Source organism: Lathyrus oleraceus, unplaced genomic scaffold (genome assembly GCF_024323335.1).
Source record: "Lathyrus oleraceus cultivar Zhongwan6 unplaced genomic scaffold, CAAS_Psat_ZW6_1.0 chrUn0225, whole genome shotgun sequence".
Classification (NCBI taxonomy): Eukaryota; Viridiplantae; Streptophyta; class Magnoliopsida; order Fabales; family Fabaceae; genus Lathyrus; species Lathyrus oleraceus.
The window spans coordinates 57,512-70,083 of record NW_026112616.1 but is presented as its reverse complement, the minus strand read 5'-3'; the positions used below and the strand labels follow the sequence as shown (position 1 = coordinate 70,083).

The 12,572-nt window shown below is 27.7% G+C and overlaps 1 protein-coding gene across 1 annotated transcript; it reads right to left on the bottom strand.

Moving 5' to 3' along the window:
- Positions 1-5,153: 5,153 nt before the first annotated feature.
- On the bottom strand, positions 5,154-7,927 carry LOC127112986 (beta-galactosidase 7-like). Its single transcript, XM_051046416.1, has one exon. The coding sequence runs from the start codon at positions 7,670-7,672 to the stop codon at positions 5,156-5,158; it is 2,517 nt and encodes an 838-aa protein (XP_050902373.1). The 5' UTR covers positions 7,673-7,927; the 3' UTR covers positions 5,154-5,155.
- Positions 7,928-12,572: the final 4,645 nt, after the last annotated feature.

Below are 12,572 nucleotides of genomic sequence, written 5' to 3'. Positions count from 1 at the left end.
AATAAAAAAGTTAAAAATATATAAGGATAAAATTTTGTATTTGTGTAAAATGTACGCGTGTAAGGATAAATGTAGGGGTATGAGTTAAAACTTTGCTGCTACAAATGTCTAAAAAACTTTAATTTATCACAAATGATATGTAAACCCGAATATATCTACTATTTTTTTAAGAATTTAACGCATGAATTAATGATAATAAATAAAATAAACTTTTTTTTAAATCATTAAAGATAGTCAATAAATTGATGGACTTAAATTACTTACCTATTTAATTATTGACAATTTTAATTTTGTTATAGTTAAGAATTAATTGGATTTCAATGTCATATTTAGTGGTTAACCCTTGCATAGAATATTCCTTTATTATTATCACCATTTCATTTATTGAGCCGATTAAAATAATAAACATAGGAAAATGTATAGGCTTCAGTCATAGAGAAATGATAGAAGAGAGAAATTCATATACCATAACAAAATATAAAAAATACTTCATGTAAATGAAACATACAAACCAATCAAAGGCTTAAAAATGCATGTTTTTTGGGAACGACTTATGTCATAAATATTCAAGACTCATACTCCACAATTCCACACTATTATTTTGAATTTGTCACCATAGAAACAATTTTAGAAAGAGTTGGAGACAACAATGTTCTTTTTGGTAGTATTATACATAAGTTACCCTACAACAATATAAATTATATTATATAACTATATTCAGGTTTCTTTTCAGACATGATTGGAGTGCTTCATTCTCTTGGACATTAAGAACACATTTACTCATAAGGAAAACCTACAAAAATTCTCAGACTTGAGTTAAGGCTACAAGAGTAAGATTTTAACTATCCATATTTGCTTATTCATATAGTCGTATATAAATTAAGTGTATTAAATTAAAATTAATCTAAACATTATAATAATAATTTATTCATTTATACATATGAATGAAATTGTAAAGGCCATGTTGTGGGAAAAATAGCTATTGAATTTGAAAATTTGATAATAGGTCAATAAAAAAATGACCATAGTTGCAATCACCTCTACAATAGTGAATGTGTTTAGAGGTAACTATATATTTAAATCTTATATATATTATATTCATTAAGAAGTATTACCATTTTCACTAATAAACTTAAATTTTGATCCACCGCTCGATCAACTCAACTTCAACTATTCAGATTTACATCAATCTAGAAAATTCAGAATTCTAAAAAATTAGTGTACCCATTGATTATACTTTATTTGGTTACTAATATTTATTAATTGTCTTTTTATTCTGTATAAACTATACACTCCATCAAATACTTAGCTAGAAATAAAGGAGATTCCTATCATTGAGTTTTAAAATATGTCACCTCAAAAGATAATGACTCAAAATAGAACTACACTACAAAATGTAATGGCAATGACATGAGAGTCAGATATTAAGGTACACTATAAATTTTAATTAAAAAATATTTTGTAAATACAATTATGTTATTTTACTTACCAATTTTTTTAAACTTTTAAATATAGGAAGTTTTCTTCACAATTTCAGTAACTATAAATGAAATTGACGATAGGTTTGGATGGCATTACATTGGATGTGAAAAATGTATGAAGAAACTTCACCAAGAATGCCATGAATTTAGGTGTCCTTCGTCTGAACCACCTTCCAAATACTCTAAATAAAGGTTAGACATTTGCAATCATAAACCATCTTATTAAAAAAATTATTATTAATATAAGGTAATGCCGAAATGTTAAAAGTTAAATGTATAAACTTTTTTTTTTGAAAAATGTGCATTGTTTTTATTAAAAATTGATAAATAATTTTTTCATTGTTTTTCCAACACAAACTTTCCATTTTTAGACTACTTAACATGTGCCCTTAGGGCACAAGTTAATCACATGTTCAAGATAATATTGAAAGTGTTCCATGAAACCGCTAATGCGAGTTTTTATAAAAAAAATAATATATATCATAAATAAAATTTTATTTTATTTCAAAGACTTATTTTTACCATATGCACAACCTTCTTTACAACCAGCGCATCACGCAGGTCGTATACTAGTTTACTATCATTTATAAAACCAAAACTCATCGATTTATGATTGGTGGGGAGCATACCATTTTGCTATATATAATTATATCATAAGAAAATATTTGACATATATTTGGTATCTCTTGGTGATTCTTGTAACATCCCATACTTTCCGCAAGATATTGTTCAGAATATACTATTAAAATGCGACTGCTTTTTTATTTCTAAAATGAAATACTTATAATGATAACAAAAATAAAATTCAAGAATAAAAGGTAGACTTAATAAATTTGAGCAACAGTTGGAAAAATCTCTAGCGGAAGAAAATCAAGTAAAATAGTGTACCATAACGACCAATAATTAAATAAAGTGTTAATTTGCAAAAATCATGTTTTTTCCCTTACGCACTTCAAGCAACACATTCAATCATAAATTTCACCTAGAGTATCTAAAATGTTAATTGTACGGGTCAAATTCCATATACACATTGAATCATGTTGACCATAACAAAATGTCATAAAATATCACAAAGGTCATAAAGACATTGACAACCCAGATATGTTAACTCATTTAAACGGGGAAGCGGTCATAAAGACTCCTGCCACAAAGGTCTAAAAAAACGTTAATTTATCACAAAGGATATGTAAACCCGAATATGTCTACTATTTTTTTTAGGAATTTAACACATGAATTAATGACAATAAATAGAATAAACTTTTTTTTAAAATCATTAAAGATAATCAATAAATTGATGGACTTGAATTACTTACCTATTTAATTATTGAGAATTTTAATTTTGTTATAATTAAGAATTAATTGGATTTCCATTTCATATTTAGTGGTTTACCCTTGCATATAATATTCATTTATTATCATCACCCTTTCATTCATTGAGCCGATTAAAATAATAAACATAGGAAAATATATACGCTTCAGTCATAAGAAAGGTCATAGGAGCGCATTGTCGTATATAAATAACAATCTCTTAACTTTTTTAATACCACATCCTAACAACTTTCTTAACATCGACCATATTCACTATATATCCATTCGTAGAAATGATTTTGTTAGACGAATAGGTAATAATTTTTTATCTAAAATATTGTGTTTATTGTTCACAAAATATACTTTTATATTCAAAATATTTAACATTATTACTTTTCGTTATAAGTTAATTGATTTTAATATTTTATTGCTATTTTTTTTCTTCAGGGAACTCCTTTACATGTAACGAAAGCCAAATAGCTTATACCACAATTTAGAGAAATGATACAAGAGAAAAATTTATATACCATAAAAAATATAAAAAATACTTCGGGTAAATGAAACATACAAACCAATCAAAGGCTTAAAAATGCATGTTTTTTTGGGAACGACTTATGTCATAAATATTCAAGGCTCATACTCCACAACTCCACACTATTATTTTGAATTTGTTACCATAGAAACAATTTTAGAACGAGTTGGAGATAACAATGTTCTTTCTGGTAGTATTATACATAAGTTACCCCTATAACAATATAAATTGTATTATATAACTATATTCATGTTTCTTTTCAAACATAATTGGAGTGCTTCATTCTCTTGGACATTAAAAACACATTTACTCACAAGGAAAACCTACAAAAATTCTCAGACTTGAGTTAAGGCTATAAGAGTAAGATTTTAACTACTCATACTTGCTTATTCATATATTCGTATATAAATTAAATGTATTAAATTAAAATTAATCTAAACATTATAATCATAATTTATTCATTTTTTCATATGAACGAAATTGTAAAGGCCATGTTGTGGGAAAAAATAGCTATTGAATTTGAAAATTTGATGATAATTCAACCAGAAAAGAATCACAGGTCGATGATACCATGTGAAGATGGACTCTATGCAAATCATGCCATGGAAATGACAAGCTTTTGGCTATGGCTTGGAGAAGAAGAAAGAAAGGCTAACATGCATGCAACGATGAGAAAAGTAGAACCAATGTATTGGTTAATCTTAATCAGTTACATGAGCATTGTTTTGCTTATATATGAAGTAATCTTCAACTAAGTAACCAACTATAGTGTAACTAACTTAGAGTTAAGTTATTTATGTTATGGATGTTAGTTACATCATCATGTAGTTACATCGGCATGTGCATGCGTATGATTTACATTATCATCGTCATTTCTATTATCATTAACAAAATCAATAATAAAAATTCAACTCATCATCCAATTTAATATCACTAGCTTCTATGTAACTCTTAATAGTCTTAATACATTCATATTCTCTGGCATTGAGTCATCATCTTTGTATATCATATTAAACAACTTCCAAATTAAACGTGTTTTATTTTGTGCATTTTTACGGTCATAGAACTCTTTTAATTTATTCAACATTTATGACCTTGATTTTACTTCTTATAATCTTCTTCCTATGGGATAAATATGTTCAAACAAGCTATTCATCTATTTGAATTATTATTAAATAGGTTTTATTTTATATATTATTAATTTAATTTTTTGGTTGATTTTAGTAATTTTTTCTAACTTTACATTATATTTTATTTGAAATATTTTAATGAATTTACTTACTTAATCTTAAAATTTTATTTTTCTTTCATAAATCATTTAAAATATTAGTGGAAGTGGGAGAAATTTTGTAGAATTAAGTTTATAATTGGAGTTATAGATTTTTATGACATCTAATTGCATAATTTAATTATGATTTTAAATCATGGAAGTGAATAAAAAAATGTGAGATAGAAATAAAAGAGAAAAGAGGAACTGCACTAAAGAATATAATTCTAAAGATCGTCACATAAAAAAATTACGACGTGGCATAGGAAAATATAAAAGATATAAGAGTGCACCTGAACATAATCAAAGCCCATCATCAAAGTCATCACATAGGAGTTGTACACTCCTAATTTGTTTTCTAAGATAATAATAGTTATTTATACTTTTTTTGTTTATTTGTCTAGTCTAAAGTAAGAAAATGAAACTATGATGACTAAGGTTGTAGCATAAGTAAAAAATTGAAATTTTAAAAATAAAAAGTGGAGCCCAACAGAAAAACATAACATAAAGAAATATATGTCACACATTATAGAATGTGCTAACATGGAGACAAATTATAATATAGAACTACACGTGCACCATTTGTACACGATTATCTTCAGGATTAGAGCCATCACATAGGAGTTGCACAGCTAGCTGGCCATTTATGCCACCTTTAGTTATTCCAAATATGGAACTTGTCACGTTAATTGAACATAATTGTTTTCCACCACATGCTTTTTCGACCACTGCCACACTATGGCGTGATTCCCATTCACCTACTTGAAATGATCCACAATTTCCTTGTGGATCTCCATAGCTCGCAAACTGGATTTCTGAAATAGTTTTTCCATCAGGGCATTTTAGTTCTAAGGTTTTTCCATAATCTGTTCTTGCACATATAAAATCAATTGCAACTGTTTGAACAGACACATTAAAAGGGCTTCCACCCATTTCCTCAAACAAAACCAACGTGTTACTTTTTGTGTCATTATTTAAGAATGACCTTGGCACATGGTAAAACCTCTGAGATGGTTCTCCACAGCCACTCAAACATTTATCAGCTCCATAATTTCCTCTATAATCACATTTAATATCACATCCATTTTTGTCAGCTACCATTGTAGGCCAATACCTTCCAATACTTTGACCATTAACCCATGCATGTCCTTTTGTAAGGCCTATGAAATCCAAGACTACAGAGTCTTTACCTTCAGGGGTCTTAAAAGTAGTCTTGTACCAAGTCAATGGTTTTCCTATAACAACATTGTTTATGTTCCATTGAACTCCATTTTTAATTTTAGAATCATAGAACCTTCTAGCCTCACCGTTTAATCCAACCTTGTATGACCAACTAGATTTTGATAAATCCATAGTATTACCTGAACTGGTTGCAATGAGTTTCACAGGACCCCCAACAATACCAGTTTCTTTCATATCAAAAGATGCACCATAATGCGCATGACCAACTGTACCACTTAGTAAACTTATAATGTTGGTACCTTGTTTTAATGAAACGATTTTTTCATATGTAAAACGAAGGTTATCATATGTTCCCCACTGTGGGCCAATATATTGTCCATTAACATAGGCATGAAGAACATGGCCTGATGTGTTCACTTGCAAAGTTGCATTACTCCAAGTGGATGTTTCATTGATGAAAACCTTGGTCATGTACCACAAATAATCACTAGCATCAACGGTAACACTCTTTTGCTCTAAAAGTTGAGACGCGTTAAATGTACCTATTGCTTGTAAGGTGTCTTCCACAGGGTCAGATGCCCATGTCCAGATGAGTGAGTTTCCTAATTCTTTAGATAGTTTCTTCACATAAACATTTGTTTGTGCATCAACCTTTGCAGTGTTGAAAACTTCCTTGTTGCAATCTTGGAGAATAGACACTGACCAAGAAGGCACATGGTACTTTCCATCTTGTTGTAGATCAACTTCAACATCCTTAGAATTATGTGAATTACTCAAAAAACAAATTTTTTCTCCAGTGGCATTATTTGCATATGTAGTCAAATATACTGAATCTCCATATTGCTTCTCTGTAACCGTTCCATTAGTGAGAACCTTCTCTCCTAACTTTATGGCGGCATGGAGTTTTTTAAGATGTCCCCATTTTGGTTGGTTCAAGTTACCATATTCATCAAGTGGTGCATCATAGTCATATGCTGTAATAATATATGGACCACCCGCAGTTCTTCCAAAATTTGTTCCTCCATGGTACATGTAGTAGTTTTGGAGGACACCACCGTTTTGAAAAAAACGTGCAACTGAAAATGCTACATCTTCAGCAGTTCTGTGTGGCTTCCTTTCACCCCATTTTTGGAACCAGCCAACCCAATTCTCTGTAAACATTTTGGGGCTTTTAGGATTGTTTGGCTTGAAATTATCACAATAATAACCATTGCATGTGTTGATAATAGGTGATGGAGCATTGTTTTGCTTGCACATGATCCATGGGACGCCGACATTTTGAGCTAAAGCCATCTGGGCACACCATTTAATGTATGCATTCCCATCTTCTCCATAATTAGTTATGACATCTCCATATTCATTCTCAATTTGAGCTAAAATAATTGGCCCCCCTTGTGGTGCAAACAATCCAGCTTCTTTGCACAAGGTCACAATCTTTGTTGTAAATATTTTCATTTCCTCCTTAAAAACTACATTGTCAGTCCTTAGTTGAATCCCTGGCAAGTTGTGTAACCACATTGGGAAACCTCCATAGTTCCATTCAGCACAAACATAAGGACCAATTCGAAGCACAACATAAAGACCTTCTTCATGAACATTTTTTAGAAACTTGATGAAGTCTAGATTTTCAGAAAAATCATATTGGCGGCGAATAGGTTCGTGAAGGTCCCAAAATATATATGTTTCGATGGCATCAAGACCACCATCTTTTGCTTTCTTAATAAGATCTGGCCACATTTGGGAAGTGCTGCGTGGGTAGTGGATTGCACCAGATATTATTATTCGTCGTTCTCCATTGATGATAATGGCATTTGTATCATATTCAACCGTTGTTGCAAATGAGAAAGCACACAACAAAAATGAACATACAATAAAAAAGAGCCCAATCCTGGGATTAAACATATTGTTTTGTTCTCCAAAAAAATATTATTGTGTATTGTTTAAAATCAACAGGTTTTTATAGGCACAATTTATTATTTTATTATCCTATTTTTAGTTTATTTGTAAGCCATGTATAAAATCTATCCAATTTGCTAAGATAGATATTTGGGTCTATAATTAACTTTCCTCCATAACTTAAATTGGTCTTTCGGTTATAAATTATGAATTGTCATTTTCTATTGTGAAAGTTTCTTTTGTAAAATATAAAATAACAGTTGGCTAAAAGATCTTATCTTCATTACATATTAGCTAGCCATCTTATGTTTGTACTCCTAAAAAAATCATATTAGCAACACACATCCAATTCCGATTATCATAAAAAAATACAAACAATCTTTTAATAGTTTTTTAACAATAACAATATTTTCTAAAAAACATAATTTTCAATTTCATAAAGTATTAAAATTTTCAAATAATATCTAGAATTAGAAATTAAAATTACAAAAATAAATTTAAGTAATTTAAAGAAGTTGTGATTTATTCACAAGATAACTTAGTATATTTGTATATAATTAAAAAATGGACTAATTATCCATAAAACTACTGAACAACTATTAATAATTATGAACATTGGTAAAGTTGTACAATATTAAAAAACTAAAATTATATATAACTTTTTTTTTCTCAATAAAAGCATTAAATTGTCATTATAAAAAAACAGTCATTACAAAAATCAATCCAATGGATCCAGGTATCAACCAAAACAAGACCTATTATATTCAAGGATGAATTCTATTCACATGGTTTTCTAACTCTCTATGCAATGTACATCTCGCTACAATATTTCGTATTATCTTATCTTTTAAATATGGGTTCTTATCTCTTTGTGAAAATATCTTCTCATTCCTACTTCTCCAAATCTCATAAACTGCTTCCGCTATAGCTATTTTCAAAATATGCCACTTCCAAACTTTTATCTTTGTTTCTTTTATCATCCACATTTTCTCTCTATTCCAAATATAAAGATTTCTTCTAATGCCCATCCACATTAGAATGTCTCTCCAAATATGGTTAAGAGCATCACAAGCAAAAAAGAGATGGATCATGGATTCACAATTCTCACAGAAATAACATTTACTAACATTTATAAAACCAAACCTCATTCGTCTATCTTTGATGGAGAGTTTACCATTCAACTTTATATAATTATATCATAAATTTTTTTTTGACGCATACTTGGTATCTCTTGGTGGTTCTTGTAACATCTCATACTTTCTCCAAGATATTATTTAGAATTTACTATTAAAATGCGACTGTTTTTTTTTATAAAATGGAATACTTATAATGAAAACTGACATAAAATTCGGAAAAAAATGTAGATTTAATAAAATTGAGCAATGGTTCGACAAATTCCTAGCGAAAGAAAATCAGTATCCGCATTTCTAATCGAGTTCAAATGTTAACAATAAGTGAAGTAAATTAGTATAACACAACGACCAATTATTAAATAAAGTGCTAATTTGCAAAAATCTTATTTTTCTTCCTTACGCCCTTCAAGCAACACATTCAATCATGCATTTTTTCTTGAGTACCTAAAATGTTAATTGTAAGGGTCAAATTCCATATGCACGTTGAATCATGTTCACCATAAGAAAATGTCATAAAATAGCACAAAACACTTCACCAAAAAAACTATAATTAAAAGTTTTTTTTTGTATATATATATATATATATATATATATATATATATATATATATATATATATATATATATATATATATATATATATATATATATATATATATGTGTGTGTGTGTGTGTGTGTGTGTGTGTTATGAAATGCATGAACCCAAAATGACTAATGAGACATTAACCATCTATATATGTAAATCCATTTCAATGGCGGAAGCTGTCCTAAAGTCTCTTGCCACAAAACTCCAAGAAATGTTAATTTGTCACAAAAGCTTATGACAGAAAGGCCTAAAAAGCGTCAAACTTTTTATCAAGACATAACAAGTGACTCTACTACAACATTCCACATAATGCATATTTCACTAGGATAACAAGTACATCTTTTATGAAATTGAAAAAGTATAGGCTGAGTATTTTTACTAAGTGCACAAGTAAGCATTTTATGTGGTAGTGGAGAGTCAACAAGACCAAGGCAATGACCCTAACTAATATTTATATTACGTTATTAAATATTCTAATTTGTCAAGTACCGGTATGTATATTTATATTATAATATTCAAAACAAAATTCAATTTCTATTTATATCTATTAAAACCAATGCAACAAACACCTAACCTTAACTTCTTAAAAAATAATCCACATCATTCGATTAGCTTATGTGTACAACTTCTACTAAACCACTAATCAAAATACCACTATCTGCCAACACCCCATATGATATTCTTTGACTCTTTCCATACTAAAATCCATTTTCTCCCTCTCTAATTTCTCCAAAACCAGGCTAGGAGTGGCAAAACTCAGAGAAATGGAGAGAAACTTATAATTTTGTACCTTAAAGAAAATGGTTTCAAGTACTTCTCAGTAGAATAAGAGAGTAATCAAAGCAATCACTACTCCTGTTGCAAATATCTCAGGAAGTCATTCTGTTCTTGCAAAGTTGATTTTGAATTTCTCTAATTACATTTCTCGATTTTTGATTAGTGTTGCATAATTAGTTATGTGTGTGGTTTTAATTGCAGGATTATATTTTGGATTTCTTCCATCACAATTAGATTTTCATCTTCCCACCGTTATGGAAAATTAGATTTTGGAATGTTTTCTTGCAAAATTCTATTCTGGATTTCTCCGACTGCGGTTTGATTTTTTCTTCCTACCGTTACTGACAAATAGATTTTGAATTGTTGTTCTTGAATAATTCTATTTGTGATTTCTCCTATTTCGTTAGATTTTCTCATTCCTACAAGATTTTGGATTGTTGTTCTTGTAAAATTCTACTTTAGATTTCTCCAATATTATGAAATGATTCAAAATCTTCAGAAAAGAACAATGTTCAGGAATAAACAAATTTGTTGCAACATTTTCAATCCCTCTTCTTTCATTCCAAGTAGTTTCATCAAACAATATCAATAAAATGAGTTTAAAAACCATGTATGCTAATTTCATTTAGAAACTTCTTGCATTTGCTCTCTTAATCACAATTATTAAGATCTTCGGATAAGATGGTTTGAAATGGATTATAACTGATTTATCGTTGTTAACCCTTCCTAATACTTTAATTCTTGGAATTCCATTGTTAAAAAATATGGATAATGATGAAGTTGTTGTTCTTTTAGCTTAGATTATTTTCTTACAGAGTATGCTTGTTTTCTTGTAGAGTTTGATTTGGTACAATTTGTTTTTTTTGTATAGGAATTTAATGTTGTCAAGAACATGCTAAATGCACCTTCTATTTTATTTCACTAAATTTTTTAAAAAATATAACACATATTACATTTTTATGCCAAATATTAATAGTATCACAAATGGCCAAAATAAAAAATTACCAGAATAAAATATTTACCTATCTACTAATAATATTATAATAATTTATTTTAAATATAACATAGGAAACAATTGATATGGAAACAATTAAAAGAGATCACTTTCTACCACATTTTATTCAAGTTAATAATTAACTAAATTTATTATTATTGGTAATCAAAATATTTAATGTTAAATTAGAAATAATAAACATAGATATTAAATGTCTTTTAGATTATTATGAATTTTTTTTATTATTATGGGAATTAAATTTAACACCTTTGATAACTAGAGGCATATGAAATATGTATAATGTATTATATATATTAATCATTAATTCTAATATTAATAGCATTACACGGGTGTAAAAAAGTTACTAAGATAAATATTAAATAAAAACAAATTTTACTACAAAAAAATCATAAACAATATTTATTAAAATTAATTTATCACCATTTAATTTGAATCAACCAAAATAAATTTTACTATCTATAAAAAATAAATTTTATTTGTCACTAATAATATGGGAGGGCCAACTACTTTGAAGACAAAAACATCCCAAATCATTATAAAAAGTTATTGAAAACATTAATGTCATAAAATATAATCCCATCATTAAAAAAAACTCAGGGAATAATGCCATAATTATTATAAATATTTATATCATTTAAAAAAATATAATACAGGGAATAATGATAATAAATATAATATACTGTTTTTTAGAGCATGAAAGAAAACCAATAAATATATGGACTTGAGTTACACATTGTGGTGAATATAATAATAAAAATTTATATTGGTTTAAGGTTATTATTTAGAATGGAAGTATATGGCTGTTTAGTTGCATATTAAAAAACTGACTAATTTATTTTATTATAATTAAGAATTAATTGGATTCTAATTCCAATATAATTTTAAAATAATAATAATTTATTAGTATGACAATCATATTTTACATGTTTAATAATTAATTGTATGACAATTACAAGTTAATTGGATAATTAAATTATATTCAAGTCAAACGTACATATTTTTTAGTATTACGAGAATTAGTTTTACCACTTTTTTTTGACAGTTTTAAATCCTTAAAAACCAGAAGCATGGAAAATATGTATAAAATATTATATATATATATATATATATATATATATATATATATATATATATATATATATATATATATATATATATTAATCTTTATCTCAAATATTACTAAAATTTAATATTTTCGATATATATATTTATAATTAAAAAATATTCATAATGAATATTTATTAAAATTCATCCATCACGGATTAACATATAATTTAGGTATATGAACATTGCTACCTATTGAATACAATATTAAAATTAAATTCATTTGAATCATCAAAACTTCATTTAGTCTCTGTTAAAAATAATGCTTATTTGTGATATTTATTAAAGAAA